The sequence below is a fragment of the Oncorhynchus gorbuscha genome, unplaced genomic scaffold, assembly GCF_021184085.1.
Source record: "Oncorhynchus gorbuscha isolate QuinsamMale2020 ecotype Even-year unplaced genomic scaffold, OgorEven_v1.0 Un_scaffold_2880, whole genome shotgun sequence".
In the NCBI taxonomy this organism is placed as follows: domain Eukaryota; kingdom Metazoa; phylum Chordata; class Actinopteri; order Salmoniformes; family Salmonidae; genus Oncorhynchus; species Oncorhynchus gorbuscha.
Genome location: NW_025747274.1, coordinates 7644 through 27471, shown reverse-complemented (window position 1 = coordinate 27471; position 19828 = coordinate 7644). Strand labels below are relative to the sequence as shown.

General features: G+C 43.4%; 1 protein-coding gene across 1 annotated transcript in view; it reads right to left on the bottom strand.

Annotated features, from left to right (window-relative positions):
• LOC124027005 (adenylate cyclase type 2-like) overlaps nt 1-19260 on the bottom strand; it is a gene marked incomplete at both ends in the record, with an annotated part of 53429 nt that extends 34169 nt beyond the window's left edge. Inside the window, 2 exon segments of the mRNA XM_046339577.1 lie at nt 5422-5583; nt 19063-19260. Of these exon segments, the coding sequence (XP_046195533.1) occupies nt 5422-5583; nt 19063-19260 (360 nt within the window).
• Nucleotides 19261-19828: the final 568 nt, after the last annotated feature.

The following is a 19828-nucleotide window of genomic DNA, read 5'->3' as shown; positions in this document are numbered from 1 at the left end:
TGAAAAACGATGTGACAACATAATTTACTTGAAGATTTCTGACATTGTTGTTTTTTTGCTTGCGGGCCATTATTGCTGGTAGACTAGCTAGACCATACTTAGAGGGACATGGTAAAGATTGGTCCATCTGTATTTGTACAGGCTTGTGATTGGATTGCATATTTTAGCTTGAAGCGTCAAGCTCAAATGGATTTATGCAGATAGAACTTTCTAGTTTTGACATAAAATGTACTTTTTCAGAAATCTCCACAGACATATGAAGAACCATCTAAAGATCTGTTATATGTGACTAACTCATTTCTGACTAAAATGTCAGAGAGAACCTTATTGTCCCACGGTTACAATTTGTAGTTGAACAAGACATTGCATGTATAGATTTTTTAAAACTTGACTCGAGACTCGACTCAACTTTCTCTTAGAATGCATCTGAGTCGACATGATACTCAGACATTAAGACTTGAAACTAGCTTGTGACTTGAATATTATTAGTGACTTGGTCTCACCTCTGGCAATCCCAGTGGCATCACACATCAGAGAGACCCCCTAACTGGGCCTCATACAGACAGGATGAAACGTCACAATGGTCAGCTGGTGGAAAAGCAGGGGTATAGAAGAACACAGATGCTATTGGAGACTTGAATCAAATCCTGAAAGAGTCACCTGTGAATGACTCAATCAAGAGAAATACAAATCTCTCTCTCTCATCTCCTCCCTCTCTCTAACACACACGAAGATAAGACTCCTAAAGATAAGGTTAGTGTCTGACGCCAGTGCAGATGCAGTCTCCTATATTCTAATCACTCAATGTCCATCTATACAACTCAATAACACATTATTGCCCTATAAACCTGCCCTAGTACACACATCTTGTTCATTTAGTTCCCCACTAGGTCAACATCAGGCTCATCAAAGCCCTGTAAATAAATAGACACAGGTCTTTAGAAGACCAGGCAATAAGTATGTTTATTACATTTACGTTTATTTACAGAGACCTCGAAAGGGTTTTTCCAGTAAACCATGGTGTGTGTGTGTGTGTGTGTGTGTGTGTGTGTGTGTGTGTGTGTGTGTGTGTGTGTGTGTGTGTGTGTGTGTGTGTGTGTGTGTGTGTGTGTGTGTGTGTGTGTGTGTGTGTGTGTGTGTGTGTGTGTGTGTGTGTGTTGTCTCGGAGGACAATAGTGAACATGCACCCTTCAAAGTCTGTCACACGCTTGGCAGGCATGTACCTGCTCACACGCACGCACGCACGCACGCACGCACGCACAGACAAACACATACAGTGCCTTGCGAAAGTATTCGGCCCCCTTGAACCTTGCGCCCTTTTGCCACATTTCAGGCTTCAAACATAAAGATATAAAACTGTATTTTTTTGTGAAGAATCAACAACAAGTGGGACACAATCATGAAGTGGAACGACATTTATTGGATCTTTCAAACTTTTTTAACAAATCAAAAACTGAAAAATTGGGCGTGCAAAATTATTCAGCCCCCTTAAGTTAATACTTTGTAGCGCCACCTTTTGCTGCGATTACAGCTGTAAGTCGCTTGGGGTATGTGTCTATCAGTTTTGCACATCGAGAGACTGACATTTTTTCCCATTCCTCCTTGCAAAACAGCTCGAGCTCAGTGAGGTTGGATGGAGAGCATTTGTGAACAGCAGTTTTCAGTTCTTTCCACAGATTCTCGATTGGATTCAGGTCTGGACTTTGACTTGGCCATTCTAACACCTGGATATGTTTATTTTTGAACCATTCCATTGTAGATTTTGCTTTATGTTTTGGATCATTGTCTTGTTGGAAGACAAATCTCCGTCCCAGTCTCAGGTCTTTTGCAGACTCCATCAGGCTTTCTTCCAGAATGGTCCTGTATTTGGCTCCATCCATCTTCCCATCAATTTTAACCATCTTCCCTGTCCCTGCTGAAGAGAAGCAGGCCCAAACCATGATGCTGCCACCACCATGTTTGACAGTGGGGATGGTGTATTCAGGGTGATGAGCTGTGTTGCTTTTACGCCAAACATAACGTTTTGCATTGTTGCCAAAAAGTTCAATTTTGGTTTCATCTGACCAGAGCACCTTCTTCCACATGTTTGGTGTGTCTCCCAGGTGGCTTGTGGCAAACTTTAAACAACACTTTTTATGGATATCTTTAAGAAATGGCTTTCTTCTTGCCACTCTTCCATAAAGGCCAGATTTGTGCAATATACGACTGATTGTTGTCCTATGGACAGAGTCTCCCACCTCAGCTGTAGATCTCTGCAGTTCATCCAGAGTGATCATGGGCCTCTTGGCTGCATCTCTGATCAGTCTTCTCATTTAACATTTACATTTACATTTTTCTGCTTGTATGAGCTGAAAGTTTAGAGGGACGGCCAGGTCTTGGTAGATTTGCAGTGGTCTGATACTCCTTCCATTTCAATATTATCGCTTGCACAGTGCTCCTTGGGATGTTTAAAGCTTGGGAAATATTTTTATATCCAAATCCGGCTTTAAACTTCTTCACAACAGTATCTCGGACCTGCCTGGTGTGTTCCTTGTTCTTCATGATGCTCTCTGCGCTTTTAACGGACCTCTGAGACTATCACAGTGCAGGTGCATTTATACGGAGACTTGATTACACACAGGTGGATTGTATTTATCATCATTAGTCATTTAGGTCAACATTGGATCATTCAGAGATCCTCACTGAACTTCTGGAGAGAGTTTGCTGCACTAAAAGTAAAGGGGATGAATAATTTTGCACGCCCAATTTTTCAGTTTTTGATTTGTTAAAAAAGTTTGAAAGATCCAATAAATGTCGTTCCACTTCATGATTGTGTCCCACTTGTTGTTGATTCTTCACAAAAAAATACAGTTTTATATCTTTATGTTTGAAGCCTAAAATGTGGCAAAAGGTCGCAAACTTCAAGGGGGCCGAATACTTTCGCAAGGCACTGTACACGTTTGTTTACCTGAGAGGGATTGAGACTGGCTGTGGCTGTGTGTGTGTGTACCTGTGTTTGCATGTGCACTTGCCTGCCTGCCTGCACGCACAGGTATGTGACAGACTTTGTGAGCAACATCCGAGCCTTTTATTTCTGCGTAGGCATTAATATTGTTAGCATTGACCAGCAGCACAGACATAATGACCACTGAGGCCTGCTGTAGCTCCACTGACCTAGCTAGCTTCTGTAGAGCAGGTTATTGTGATCAGTTAATTTATTCAAAGGCTGCATCCCAGAAGGCAGACTATCCCCTATGTTGTGCATTACTTTTGACCAGGGCCCATAGAGAATATGATGCTATTTGGGACAGAGGCTCAGCCTCAGCCTCTACCAGTCAGTCTTTATAGGACAGTTCATTTAGACTGAGAACTCTACTCTGGTAATGAAGAGTGTACTGAGGACACACAGAGTAGAGGGAGACAGAGAGAGAGAGAGAGAGAGGAGAAGAGGGGAGAAGAGACGAGAGAGAGAGAGAGAGAGAGAGAGAGAGAGAGAGAGAGAGAGAGAGAGAGAGAGAGAGAGAGAGAGAGAGAGAGAGAGAGAGAGAGAAAGAGAGCGAGACAGGGAGAGAGGGGAGAGAGAGAGAGAGAGAGAGAGAGAGAGAGAGAGAGAGAGAGAGAGAGAGAGAGAGAGAGAGAAAGAGAGAGAGAGAGAGAGAGAGAGAGAGAGAGAGAGACCCTGAATAGAAGCAGTTTTACGTTTTTTGTCAAGAGTCTTGCCCTGAGTCAAAACTGAGTGTTTTCTGCTAGGTAGGCCATGCAAAGCTGATAGGCTCATAAAAAGGAGCGTTTTGGTCTTAATTAAAGGTTAGGGTTAGCAGTGTGGTTAAGGTTAGGGATAGGTTTCAAATCAGATTTGATGACTTTACGGCTGTTCCAGCTGGAGACCATTCTGCAGAGCTGCCTCCAGTACATGAGTCATCTCAATAAATGCCAATGTGCTGGATAGAATGGGTCTCAATGAGTCACACACACACTCAGCTATTCCAGCTCTGTTCGAGGGCACTCTGTAAAGGTATGAGTCATCATCCGCAGCTCAAACTGACTTACCATTAGGCAGAAGAGGCAATTGCCTCAGGCCTCACATCATCAAGGGGCCTCATGAGCTGTGCATAAAAAGTAAATACACAAATATACATATATAATAAATAAATAATAATACAATAATTTTTCAATTTGAGGGCCCCCATGTGCCCCTTGAGACATAATAAAAAATAGTAATGATTTTAAAATCCCCATCAGAATCAGTCTGTTTAAGCTAGAGATATCTTTTTTTGCATGGTCTGCGTCTCAATTCCATCTGAGGTGAAAGGTGGTCGAACTATGGCGTGTTTGTCAGACCAGGAGACATCGGTCTTCTCACGAAAACGCCTATAGCGTCCGAGCGGTTTGGGCTACAAACTAATTTGAATGGAAAGATGAGACTCTCACGCCCACGATGGTGTTTTTCTGTTTTGCTCTATGACCCCCACAAGTGTCACGGGACTCGTCTGAATGTAAACCGGTACATGAGCCAAAAAATGTATGGACGTGAATAGGGCTTTTCCATGTAAAAAATGTATGGACGTGAATAGGGCTTTTCCATGCAAAAAATGTATGGACGTGAATAGGGCTTTTCCATGTAAAAAATGTATGGACGTGAATAGGGCTTTTCCATGTAAAAAATGTATGGACGTGAATAGGGCTTTTCCATGTAAAAAAGGTATACAGGTAATTCCACAGTAAAAAATAAAATAAATCCTGAGCTTTCTTATATCTCAGATACAGAACAGACACTTTAAAAATGACTTCCGTTTGATAAAATGTTTGACTATCTGGTTTTCCATGTGTGAATTGGTTATTCAATGCGTTTCTATGGGCTAATAGCAGTAAGGCAAAAATTCAGTGTTTCAATCAAATATTTTTTTATATATTTTGTGGGGATTTCTACAAGGGTCCTACAATTCTAAATCAAATAGCTACATGATCCTATGACCATGTTAAAACAATTCCATATGATAGCTTAGTAGACACCCAGCCCTGGGCCCATAGACTCTAGGGGGATATAATAAGCATTTCTTTAGTAAAAGAATGCTGCTGATAATACTGCTATTGTTGTCACGGCAGAGGCAGTGGGAATGTACTGTATGTGTAGCCCATGTATCTGATGCTGGCATGTCATACTATTTTTGGCCAGACAGCATCAGATACATGGTGTGTGTGTGTGTGTGTGTGTGTGTGTGTGTGTGTGTGTGTGTGTGTGTGTGTGTGTGTGTGTGTGTGTGTGTGTGTGTGTGTGTGTGTGTGTGTGTGTGTGTGTGTGTGTGTGTGTGTGTGTGTGTGTGTGTGTGTGTGTGTGTGTGTGTGTGTGTGTGTGTGTGTGTGTGTACTCATCCATCACTTTGCATTCGTGCATGTGTGTATGTGTTTAACAAAGGTGTGTGTGTGTGTGTGTTCTCTTACCTGCCACACCAGTGGTTCAAAGGCCTCTGCAGTAGACGCCAGACACACACTGAGTGTGATTGTGTGTGATAAACATGTGATGATGCTGGCTATGACTGCTCCTCTCATGGAGAACGGCAGCATGGTGTAAACCACAAACACTATGAACAGGAAGAAGGAGACCTGGGAGAAAGGAAGACACAGGATATTACAGGGGGACACTTTAACATGTTACACCACAAACAGTATGAACAGGAAGAATGAGATCTGGGAGAGAGGATGACGTAGGATATTACAGGGGGACACTTTAACATGTTACACCACAAACACTATGAACAGGAAGAATGAGATCTGGGAGAGAGGATGATGTAGGATATTACAGGGGGACACTTTGACATGTTACATCACAAAAAGTAGGAAGTCATGGGGAGATTCTCAATTGGGGAGAAGTTTGTCCTCTCCTTGACTCCTCAGTCCTCCTTTCCTCCGTGACCCAGAAAGTGATAAGTGGTTGAGTGGTCAAGCAGAGTGTCAATTCGTTAGTAGACAAACAAAGGAGTCTGCTCCCCTCCTGGATTATCTACTTCGGCAGAGGATGCACAAGGTTATCCTCGCGGTGTCCACGGTCATTATATATCTGCCACACCCTCTTTGAATCAGCTGTTGTTTTCTTGAAGGAGAAAAGCATGCACACATTTTAAAATGATACGCATCTTATCCTTTTAGCATTAAAATATCTTGCTAAATTAATTTTTTATCACTTTACACATTTATTGTGGGATTCCACCCCTTTAAACATCCTTTGCCTGATGGAGAAGGAGGGTCTCATTTCATACAAGCGCCACGTTTCCTCTTCTCGCCTCTGCTCCTCGATTACCTTTGACCTGTTTCAAAGTGGAGAGGAGAGGACGGAGGAGAGCAAAACGAATTGAGATTCTCCCATTGAACATTACAGGGAGACAATTTAACATTGTCGGATTCAGGGTTAACTTTGAACATTGAGATATTAAAGACATGATAGATCAGACGCATAGTACATAAAGGAGTGAGATCTGTAGAAAGACAGAGTGGCTGTGGAATGTGCTGGGTGGATGGGAGAGAGTCACGGGAGTGCGATAGGTGATACAAGAGGACATCTGTGGATTAGATGAAGGAGGGGTTGAGGTCAGGAGGTCAGGAGGTCAGGTCAGATGCCCTGATGGGAGAAATAATGGTTTATTATCCTGTTACTCTCTTCCTGTGGAACCATAAGATGTAAGGATTAGAGAGACGGAAGGGTGTCTAAAGTGGAGTATATATACTTGTGATGGTGGGGACAAGTTTTTGGCTGAATTACAGCTGTAAGGACCCTTTGGGAAGAATTAAACTTGTTTAAGCTTCTCTAGTGTCCGTGAGTTATTTACTCTGAAAAATTAGAACCTAACAACATGTTACACGATGACAACCTGGGAGAGAGGAAGTCACAGAATGTTACCAGGAGTCACTTCTGTCACTGCTCTCTGTTCCACCAGGCATCAGCATAAACCTTTTTGTGACTCATATAAGTTTGGTCTACTGCATGAATCATGACTAAGGTTGCAAAATTCCAGTCATTTTCCCAAAATACCCAGGTTTTCAAAAAATCCTGGTTGTACGATTCTATAATTTTTTTTTTAAACCTGGGAATTTTGGAAAAGTGTCCAGAATTGTGCAAATCTAATCATGACTAATGGATCAAGTGTGCGCATTAGCCTACCGAGCTAAAGCCTTACATAGAAACTACCCTGGCCACATTGTGTGCGAGAGCATTGCAAAATAAATGTACACACACAGTGCAGTGAAAAAGTTTGTTCCCCCTTTCTGATTTTCTCTATTTTTTAAATATTTTTGACACGGAATGTTATCAGATCTTCAATCAAAACCATCAGACGTATCGGGACCCATCTCGTCCAAAACTGTTATTCAATCATTGTCAACAATCTACACAAACCGATGGGGTAGTATTAGGGCCAAGTGAAGAGGGAAATCAATTGCAAAGGTTGGTGGTACATGGATTTATTTGATATTTTTTGTACAATAGTACTTTAAAAAATAAAAAATAATTAGAGAATAAAGTGGAAACATTTTAAGAATAAAGCAGCAATAAACATTTTAAGAATAAAGTCACAGTTCTATTTCAAGATGAAAATAGGGGATTTGGTTAACTGCATGTCTCCCTGGCTCCCTGTTGCTGTGCAGGCCACCACTGGACTGTATTAGGATGTAGTGCCTGGCCTTAATACACTGAGTTCTGTCAGTCACATCACTATTTTGTGTATGCAGCCTAAATGTAGTCCTAGAATATTCTGAGGTTATTCGCCTCCCGCAGTGGGTCACCAACCTTTCCATCGCGATCGTCTGGTCCATCTCCAAGGTATTCCTAGTCGATCACCAAACATTTCTGTAAAAAAACTATGATAAAGCCTTGCATTCCTATTTTTTTTACTTGTTTCATTCTGTTTGAAGTAGGTGCACTTGATTCAGCAGCAATAGCGCCGGGAAGGCATATTGTTCCCATTTTGAATAATGTGTCTGAAGGTAGAACACCGGCTACCCGGCAGGCCCAGAGAGCAAATCAAGTGCACCTATAAGTCTAACTCTGGCCAATCAGATAGCTCAGATCACCGTTTCTGCAGTTTCCTCAGTCCATAGATTGTAAAAAGAAGCCTCAAATGCCCAGAAAAATTGATGCTGTGAGATTACGAATACAGTAAAAGGCTTCTGTTTTATGTGTAAGTTCATGTTTAAGTTGTTATTCAGCACCTTTATAAACCATATAAACTTTATAAGCCACCAGCACTGCAGCTGCAATGAATGAGTATTGCAAAGTGTTCCGATAAACTTGCGTTGTTATTGTTAGCGGCTGGTGTATTTTTTTAAATATCGAGGAATATTCCACTTTCTCTGGTCATTATTAATTTGTTGCATGAGGAAGAAATAATTCAGTGCGACTTGAGTTTCGCCATTAGCTGGAACAGTCTTTTCTCAGCAGAGGGAAGGCTGACTATCAGATGCAGGCCATCAGTCCAGTAAAGAAATCTACGCAGTATATATATAATATATATACAGTACATGTAACCAACTTCATATAGCCACGCAGAAGAAAGGCACACGGACACCTTCACTTCAGGTTGACTTGGTTTTTATTTGCAGTAAAAGACATCAAACAGTGATGACAGGCATTGACAGGACGGTCAGAATATCTCTCTCAGACTGAAGAGCAGGCAGACCAACTTTCCAAATAGGGGAGAAGCACTTAAAACCCACTAGTTGTTCTTTCAAGGAAAAGAATACAAAAAGCTGTAAGTCTGAAGACTTCTCGTATTGCCCACCTTAATACAATGGCAGCAAATATTCTTATGAATTCAGCAACACATAATGAAAGCACTTAGTAAATTATATTACTATCAGCCCTTTTCATGAAGTGAATGGTTTCACCCACTACTCTACCCGGGAACTGCGGCGTTCTTTGATATCTACATTGCACGCAGCACGAACGAGGTTGATGGAAACTCTACATTTTCACTTTGTCACACTCACCCCTGTAGAATTCCATCAACCCATACAGACCTTAAAGACACATTACTAAGGCGAGCACTTGAAACTACTGTGTTTATCACAGCTGCTTTTAACTTCAGGTGTCAGCCTGTGGGATGGTTTTCTGTCCCGCTGTTTAACAGTACAGTGGCGTAGCGATTTCTGAAAACCCTTTGATGAAGTGGGAGTAATAGTTCATCATTCTGAGAAATGACTGGACCCTCTTCAGTCCAGGGGTTTTCCATCTCCATGAGGATGTCATCTCACTGATGGCCCATCCCTTTCCCCTCGTCAGTCTGAATCCCTTTTCGAGACGTCACATGGCTCAAGAATTTCATAAAACGCAGAAGGAAGTGCCACTTATTTGGGGCAAGCTTCAAATTGTTGTTTGAGAGTCTACTGAAAGCCAGCTCTAACTGTTCCATCATCTAGATAGCACAAAAGGGAGTGATAGTTCTGGTCTCCAAAGATTGACATCATCATCCTGCAAACATAACCAGGCTGTTGCAGAGGCCCTGAGCCATTCTGTTATATTCTAAAAGGCCAACTGGTGTGCTAATGACTGTGTATTTACGATCCTCTTACTGTATGGGAATATTGTAAAATCCAGATGTCAGATCCATTGTGCTGAAAAGGCAGTTTACCCCAAAGACGGCAGTGGATCGTCTTGATTTATTAGGGGATAAGCATCCTTCTCAGCTCTCGCATTGAGCCATCAGAAATCTGTACAGATTCTGAGTTCACCATTTGGTTTCCAAACAAGAACAAGAGGGTATGCCCACTCACTATTCGATTTCCCGAGGAAGTCACATTCTTCCATTTCCTTCAAGGTTTGTGTCAGTTTTTGAAAGTCACATGGTGGCACTCTGGTAAGGAAAGGCCTCTCATCGGTCAGTCTTATTCTATGCACAAAGTCTCTTGCTTTGCTACATTCTAGTTTCCCTCCGGAAAATATGTTGTGATATTTCATAACCAGGTCTGCCATCTTGTTTTTCCATTCATCTGATACTTCACAGGAGGCAATGTCAACATCAGTCAGACACATTTCTTTCAACCCATCAGCATATGTGCGTTCTGTTCAGTTGTGGTTCCAATGATTTTCTGTGCGGCATCTTGTTTATCATAACATTGTCCACAGCAGCTGCTGTTTAACTCCAGGTCTTCTAAAGCTATACAGGAGTAGACTGTACATCTGACAGTTTTGCATTGTGCTTCAGTGTAACTGGGCAATCTTGGAGATTAATGGGGATTCATTTGTCACCCCAGAGTGGGCATACAGTACGACCCACTAACAAACTCCTCTGTTCTCCACGGTACGTTGTGGGCTCTACAAATAACAGGACTGCCAATGGAAAAGGGACCTTTTCTTTTCAGCCTACCCCAGACTAATTGTTCATGTTTTGGGGATAGTGTCACACACCGGTTGAGAACGACGGCATTTTACTTTGTTGTCATCGGTCAACATTTGCCAGTGTGCTTAGAAGTGCATCTGATTCATCAGAAAGGCCGTTAGCTGGTTGTGATATTGTTTTCCAATACCCCTCTGTGCTTTTCAATAGATGGAGGACATGTTTCAGTACATTTTACTGTTAGATCAGAATCGCCGTCATAATCATTGGCCTGTACAGAGAATTAAGTCAAAACCACAGGTCCAAATCCCCATCTCCTTCCATGGCTTTGGAAAGGGCCGATGTAGCAAGCTAGCTACTGCAGGACATCAACACAAGCAGACCAGAAACACACGTTTTTCTGAAAATGACATTTCGCTTGGGATGTCATTTGATTGGTGTGGAGCCAAATCCAAATTGGCCCCCCTTGAGCGGAATTTAACTGTTCAAATGCTTGTTGACATCAATTAACCAAATGCTACAGTAGAAACATGTCATACTATTTTGGTCCAGGTAGCATCAGATACATGGGCTACACATACTGAGACAGAGGGGTGCTGTTTCCCTTGCTTGGATGATTTTTCTGGTGAGATTCAGCCACTTGCAAATTGACGGAAAATTATGAAAACATAGAGACCAAAGACAAATTATTATTATTATTATATATACACCACCGGTCAAAAGTTTTAGAACACCTACTCATTCAAGGGTTTTTCTTTGTTTCTTTAACACTTTTTTGGTTACTACATGATTCCATATGTGTTATTTCATAGTTTTGATATCTTCACTAATTCATCTGCAATGTAGAAAATAGTAAAAATAAAGAAAAACCCTTGAATGAGTTGGTGTTCTAAAACTTTTGACCGGTAGTGTATATATATTTTTTTATATTTGGGGAAGCCTGACTTCCCTTGGCATCCATGAATACACGCCACTTCTAAAATAACAACCCAATGTTAATCTCCCAGGACAAATTAGCTAGCAATAGCAAGCTAGCTAAATGTCCATGAATGTTTCATGTGTGTTTGACATGTCCCCAAATGAATATAGTTGTTTCACAGTTGTTTTTTCTATTTGAACCTGTGTGTGATGATCGTATCTGGTGTGGATGGACAAGATTAACATGCGTGCGATAGCAAGTCTACTCATCATACAACAGTGGTATTGTGAACCTTTAGCAGCACAGATCTGTTAAAAACAGCACAAATCATATCACATGTTATAGTTATAGCAATACTGATATACCAGGATCAGAACAGGAAAAGAGGAGCTGGACCCAGGAAGTAAACAAAACAGATAGGGGGCTCATGGCTCAGAGCGTATCCCATCACAACCTGTGACCCTGACTCCCCGCAGCACCATGGACAACAACCAACAGTGGTGTCTGACAGGGACCGGAAGTAGGAAGTGGAACAGGAAGTCAACAAAAGGTCAGGATTAGGGTTCAGGAGGACAAAAGGAAAGACAGATAGATGACAGAGACTGACTACTAGAGGCAGAGAGAGGTTGTTGAAAGAGAGATATAGAGAGATATTGAGTAGAGAGAGGGGTTGACAGTGACAGTGACACTATCTAGCCCAGCTATTTTCCAACACAGATGCAATTCTTACCACCAACCCACCAACTCTGACCTCCAACCCAATCATAAAAGAAAAACAAAAAGCTTAGTTGCTGCTAGCACATCATTTCTGCTATCTTTTTCATACACTTTATTTTCTATAGTCAAATGTTATATGGCCTACTTTTCCAACAGCTTATATAGTGTGAGACTTGGGGGGTAGAAATGCTAATAAAAAATAATTGCTCATTGCTGACTTCCAAAAAGTTTGAAGAGACATGCTGACTGGGCGGGGTGCATATATTTATGAGCTCGCATTGACAGACAGCTGTTTGGAGATCCTATGGCCAAGAAACTTGAATGCAGTGAGCAGTGTTCCAGTAAAATCATATCAAGCAAATTTGGTGAAACACAAAGCAACTCAAACAACGTTGAAATTGCATTTTTTTCTATCCATCTCCCGTTTTTCGTGTCTCTTCTGATGCGGTTCTGATCAGCACTGATGGATGTGTTGACATGACAACTGCATCAGAGTTTTGAGTGTCTCTTGTGATGCGGTTCTGATCAGCACTGATGGATGTGTTGACATGACAACTGCATTAGAGTTTTGAGTGACTCTTGTGATGCGGTTCTGATCAGCACTGATGGATGTGTTGACATGACAACTGCATCAGAGTTTTGAGTGACTCTTGTGATGCGGTTCTGAGCAGCACTGATGGATGTGTTGACATGTTATGACAACTGCATCAGAGTTTTGAGTGACTCTTGTGATGCGGTTCTGAGCAGCACTGATGGATGTGTTGACATGACAACTGCATCAGAGTTTTGAGTGACTCTTGTGATGCGGTTCTGAAAAGCAGCACTGATGGATGTGTTATATGACTTTTCCAACTGCATCAGAAATGCTAATAAAAATAATTGCTCATTGCTGACTTCCAAAAAGTTTGAAGAGACATGCTGACTGGGCGGGGTGCATATATTTATGAGCTCGCATTGACAGACAGCTCCTATGGCCAAGAAACTTGAATGCAGAGCACTGCATCAGAGTTGAGTGACTCTTGTGATGCGGTTCTGATCAGCACTGATGGGATGTGTTGATCAGCAAGTTTTTGGAGTGACAGTGTCTCTTGTGATCAGGTTCTCAGCAGCACTGATGGATGTGTTGACATGACAACTGCATCAGAGTTTTGAGTGACTCTTGTGATGCGGTTCTGAGCAGCACTAATGGATGTGTTGACATGACAACTGCATCAGAGTTTTGAGTGACTCTTGTGATGCGGTTCTGATCAGCACTGATGGATGTGTTGACATGACAACTGCATCAGAGTTTTGAGTGAACCTTCCCCGCCTTTTGTTCAATGCTGCCTGAAGACCGAGCTGGCCAGTAACTTGTTAATACCAGATGCAGATAAAAGTGGAGACATAAGTACAGTATCTTTGCCATAAATGAGTATAAACAAATTGCTGACACCCTACATTCAAATTTTGGCAGCAGTAGAGTAGCTATCTAGCTATATAAACCACGCCCCTCCGGAAACATGCATTCGCCGATGTTGGTTACAAGGCGGTACTTATTTAAATTAGCTAAGATAATATCATGTTAGCATTGGTGTATTAATAAAATGAGAGTGATGTCACCCTATCCCTTAATAATCCCACCTCCTGTCTTCCAAGTGTTTGACATTGGCGAGGGGACCAGGAACTTTATCAATGTAGAAGCAACAGTCATTTTTCATACGTTGGTCATCATACATTGATTTGGTTTCATCCAAATATCATCCAATTTCATGAAAAACATGATTATGACTGTTGACCTTTAAAATAGAGACACTTCTCTCCTGAGTTTTCCAGGAGCCAATTTGTGTGCGTGAGGTCTGGAAAGAGTTAAGTTGGAACAGGGGGAATTGATATACCCTATCATTTCTCTACTCCTTCTACCTTCCTTATCTTGCTTTCTCCCTGTTTCTTCTCAACCCTGCATTCTAATACCCTATCATTTCTCTAGTCCGTCTGCCTTCATTATCTCCCCGTCTCCTCTCAACCACCCTCCCAGCCTTGCATCCCGTCTCCCTGTTTCTTCTCAACCCTGCATTCTAATGACCCCTGTCCCATTCACTGAATCTACCTTTCTCCTTTTTTTCTCATTCTTTCTCTCTCCCTCTCGCTCTCACACTCAATGCCTCTGACTTTCTCTTTCCTTTTCTTTCTTTCTGTAGCGCTCTGTCTTTTCGCCCATCTCATCTCTCTCTCTCTTTCTCTCTCTTCATATCTCTAGCATTCTCCTACTTTCCCTTCCTTCTCTCTCCTTCTCTCTCGCTCCATCCCTTCTCTCTCTCTCCATCTCCTCTCTCCCCACCCCTTCTCTCTCTCTCTCCATCTCCTCTCTCCCCACCCCTTCTCTCTCTCTCCATCCCTTCTCTCTCTCTCCATCTCCTCTCTCCCCACCCCTTCTATCTCCTCTCCTCCCACCCATTCTCTCTCCATCTCCTCTCTCCCACCCCTTCTCTCTCCTTCCCTTTCTCCTTCTCTTCTCCTCTGTGTAGTAGGCTCCAGAGCCAGCCATCCAGCCAGGTTAGTGTGAGGGAGGGTTGTATTGTTTTGATGGTACCAGGTGTGTGGAGCTCTAGTACAATCTGCCTTCCACTAATACTAATGTGTGTGTGTGTGTGTGTGTGTGTGTGTGTGTGTGTGTGTGTGTGTGTGTGTGCGTGCGTGCGTGCGTGCGTGCGTGTGTGGGTGCGTGCGTGCGTGCGTGTGTGTGTGCGTGCGTGTGCGTGTGCGTGCGTGCGTGTGTGCGTGCGTGTGTGTATGCGTGCGTGTGCGTGTGTGTGAGTGTGAGTGTGAGTGTGTGTGTGTGTGTGTGTGTGTGTGTGTGTGTGTGTGTGTGTGTGTGTGTGTGTGTGTGTGTGTGTGTGTGTGTGTGTGTGTGTGTGTGTGTGTGTGTGTGTGTGTGTGTGTGTGTGTGTGTGTGCGTGCGTGCGTGTGATAGATTGTGAGAGCCTCTGTTACTAAGCAGAACATAACCTGTTATAAACTTTCAGATGATTTATTTTTCTCTGGTCTGTGGTCTCTCTCTGTCTATAGAGAGTCCACACCCCTATTTTTCTGTTTATCCCTACCCACACTCTCTCTCTGTATGAGGACAGACTGTAGTCTCAGCAGTAGTTATAGACAGTGTTATTTAGCTCATTGGGTTCCATCAATATGGTTGAGAGTGTTCTTCCTCCTGGCTCCAGGCTGGTTGACTCACAGCAAAGAGCCATTTATCTCCTTCTTATAGTCTGAGCCATTTACCATCATCACAGGACACCTGAGTGGTGTTCTATAACTGACCTACCTGTCATACAGTGCCTTCAGATAGTATTTCCACATTTTGTTGTGTTACAGACATTGAATATTCCTTTGAACATGGTGAAGTTATTAATTACACTTTGGATGGTGTATCAATACACCCAGTCACTACAAAGAAACAGGCGTCCTTCCTAACGCAGTTGCCAGGTAGGAAGGAAACCGCTCAGGGATTTCACCATGAGGCCAGTGGTGACTTTAAAACAGTTACAGAGTTTAATGGCTGTGATAGGAGAAAACTGAGGATGGATCAACAACATTGTGACAGAGTGAAAAGAAGGAAGCCTTTACAGATTAAAAATATTCCAAAACATGCATCCTGTTTGCAACAAGGCACTAAATTAATACTTCAAAAGATGTGGCAAGGAATTCACTTTTTGTCCTGAATACAAAGTGTTATGTTTGGGGCAAATCCAATACAACACATTACTGAGTACCACTCTCCATATTTTCAAGCATAGTGGTGGCTGCATCATGTTATGGGTATGCTTGTCATCATTAAAGACTGGGAAGTTTTTCAGTATGAACAAGAAACAGAATGGAGCTAAACACAGGCAAAATCCTAGAGGAAAACCTGGTTCAGTCTGCTTTCCACCAGACACTGGGAGATGAATTCCTCTTTCGACAGGACAATAACCTAAAACACAAGGTCAAATATACACTGGAGTTGCTTCCCAAATGACAGTGAATGTTCCTGAATGGCTTTGAGTTAAATGTTTGACTTAAATCTGCTTCAAAATCTATGGCAAGACTTTGACAGTTTGACAGAGCTTGGTGAATTTAGAAAATAATACCTTGCAAATATTGTACAATCCAGGTGTGTCACGCTCTCAGAGACTTACCCAGAAAGACTCACAGCTCTAATTTCTGCAAAAGCTGATGTAAATACATGTATGTATACTTATGTAAATTTGATATTTCTGTATTTCATTTTCAATAAATTTGCTCAAATGTATAATAATATAATAATATATGCCATTTAGCAGACGCTTTTATCCAAAGCGACTTACAGTCATGTGTGCATACATTCTACGTATGGGTGGTCCGGGGATCGAACCCACTACCCTGGCGTTACAAGCGCCATGCTCTACCAACTGAGCTACAGAAGGACCACATGTTTTCACTTTGTCATTATGGGGTATTGTGTGTAGATGGGTGAGAAGAAAAAATATAAATTGAATCCATTTAAATTCAGGCTGTAGCACAACAAAATGTGGTATGAATGCTTTCTAAAGGCAATGTAGAATAACACTCGTTCTCCTTTCAACATGTTACCTCCTCAAGCTGCCTGCTAAGAATGTGGAATAACCACTGGAGTAATGATACGAGATTACTGTCTGTTTAAGGAGGAAACAGGAAGAGAGAGAGAGGTAGAGAGAGAGAGAGAGAGAGAGAGAGAGAGAGAGAGAGAGAGAGAGAGAGAGAGAGAGAGAGAGAGAGAGAGAGAGAGAGAGTGAAAGTGTAAGAGAAAGAGGGAGAGAGAGAGAGAGAGAGAGAGAGAGAGAAAGAGAATGTAAAAGAAAAGAGAAAGAGGGAGAGAGAGCGAGGGAGAGAGAGCGAGAGAGAAAGAGAGAGAGCGAGGGGAGAGAGAGAGAGAGCGAGAGAGAGCGAGGAAGGGAGAGAGAGAGCGAGAGAGAGAGATAGAGAGGGAGAGCGAGAGAGAAAGAGAGAGAGCGAGGGAGAGAGAGAGAGAGCGAGGGAGAGAGAGAGAGAGAGCGAGAGAGAAAGAGAGAGAGCGAGAGAGAGAGAGAGAGAGAAAAGGTTGTTTAATAATGCAGTATGATTATGCTCTCACAGATGGAGAGATGGATAAAAATAGCTCCACCACGATGAGAGAAGCTAGGAGGAGAGAGGGGATGAGGGAGGGAGGGAGGGAGGGAGAGGGGGTATGAGGGAGGGAGGGAGAGAGAGAGGCAGTGCCGCCTCTAGCCTTTTAAGGGCCCTAAGCGAGATTTAGTTGGGGGTCCCTCCCACCTCATGGGCAAAACAGTTTTGACAGTGGATACATTTTTTGCAGGATTAAAGTACATTTCCTGCAATTCTACACATTTTGCCAAGGGGTGTAGAGAAAGTGTTGCAGTTTCAAGCACACTTTCTACAATTCTTCACATTTTGCTATGGGTCGGAGAACATTTTGCAGTTTTAAAGCACATTTTCTACAATTTACACATTTTGCCATGACTTATGCCATGGTCATATGATGTCTGTGTGAGTGACTAACAAAATCAACAGGGGCCCCCTGGAGGTCAGGGCCCTGAACAGATGACCTGCGTGGCCGGTCGATAATTTGGTGATGATTATGCCTACTACAAGGTTTAGATAGCTGGCTAGACGACCTCACCTAGCAACCTACATTTTTTTTGCTGAGATGGGCTAATTGAGTGACTGACATAACAAGTGGAAACTGCTGGTGCACTACCCGGCTGAGTTCCTTTTTGGTCGGGTGCCACCAAGCGACCGCAGGGCCCTGCACTCAGCGCATGATCTGCGTATAGGAAAAGGCGGCTCTGGAGAGTGGGATGCAGAGAGGGAGAGGGGGATGGAAGAAGAGAAACAGAGGGGGTGGGAGGGAAGGAGAGATGGTAGGAGAATGAGAGGGAGGTGAGGGAGAGGACAGGTGCAAGGGGGAGTGAAGGAGTGAGAGGTAGAGACGGAGAGGTTGGGGAGTGAAGGAGAGGAACAGAGGGGGGAGAGGGATGGAGAGAAGGTAGGAGAAGGAAAGGGGAGCAAGGTTGAGAGAGAGAGAGAAGGAGGAGAGGAACAGAGGGGGAGAGAGGGATGGAGAGAAGGTAGGAGAAGGAAAGGGGAGCAAGGTTGAGAGAGAGGGAAGGAGGAGAGGAACAGAGGGGGAGAGAGGGATGGAGAGAAGGTAGGAGAAGGAAAGGGGAGCAAGGTTGAGAGAGAGAGGGAAGGAGGAGAGGAACAGAAGGGAAAGGAGGGACGGAGAGAAGGTAGAGAAGGAGAGGGGGAGATAGGGGGAGAGAGGGTGAAATGGAAGGAGACCTGGTAAGGTGAGTTAGAGGGGCAGAGGGATATAAATAGAATTTGCGAAATAAGTTGAGACAGAGAGACGTGGGAGGGACTGGGAGAGAGCAAGATAAAATGGAAAGGAAATTGGAATGAGAAAGGGAAGGAGGGAGGGTAAGGAGTGTAACATGAATAGGCCTATATTTAGAAAGGTCATGTATCAGTCTCCTGATCGTTCCCCTCCTGTGACCTAACACTTAAATCACACATGAGGAACAATTAGCACACACCTTATTATCTCTCAAATACATTCAAGACACACACAAGCACATACGCACACACAACAAGCTGGTAGCGTAGAGGTTAGGGAGGGGGATCGCCGGGTCAAATCCCAGATCTGACAGGAAAATTTAGTGGTAAATGATTCTAAATACCATTTCCAGCCACAGTGGTCTTGAGCAAGGCACTCAACCACTAAAAGAATGGTTCTAGGAGTGCTGCACCGTGGCTGGCCCTGTGGCTCCAAACACTTGAATGTGTATCTCCAGGGATTGTGTTGAAAAGCAAAAAAGCTACGTTCTCTTTAATGGACAAATGGACAATGAAGTATTAATGGACAGTTTTCTTCTTCTACACAAACATGTACACACAACTCTGACCAACACGCACGCCTGACGCATGCGCGCACACACACACACACACACACACACACACACACACACACACACACACACACACACACACACACACACACACACACACACACACACACACACACACACACACACACACACACACACACACACACACCCTCACACACACACTCACACACACACACCATCTCACCTGGTCCCAAGGACAGAGGATCCCCCCGGAGAACATGAAGAGGTAACCCATGGCAACCAGGCAGGCCCATATAAGGAGGGAGAAGAGGCGGAGCATGCGGTTGAAGACGGACTCTATGCAGACCAGGATGAAGATGGAGAGGAAGAGGAAGAGGGTGGTGGGCACGGTGATCAGGAACGCTAGGTGGTCCTCCATGTTCTGGAGAGAGAGGGAAGGAGAAAGGAAGGGAAGTAAAGATAAGGAGAGATGGAGGGAGAGAGAGACAGAGGGAGCGGACGGGGGGAGAGAAGGGAGGGATGGGGGAGTGGAGGGAAGTAAGACTAGGAGAGAAAAACGAGACTTTTTGTGTCCTCAATTCCTGAAGGAGACAGCTTCACACCGCCTCTCTCTCTGCTCCCCCCTCAGAACTGTAAATAGCTCCTTCAAGTGTGTGTGTGTGTGTGTGTGTGTGTGTGTGTGTGTGTGTGTGTGTGTGTGTGTGTGTGTGTGTGTGTGTGTGTGTGTGTGTGTGTGTGTGTGTGTGTGTGTGTGTGTGTGTGTGTGTGTGTGTGTGTGTGTGTGTGTGTGTGTAAATATTGGTTTTGATTTTGTGTTCAATTCCCGCAGAAATCACATACACCTAGCCAATTAAAAATGTTTACACTCATTAGACAGACAGACAGACAGACAGACAGACAGACAGACAGACAGACAGACAGACAGACAGACAGACAGACAGACAGACAGACAGACAGACAGACAGACAGACAGACAGACAGACAGACAG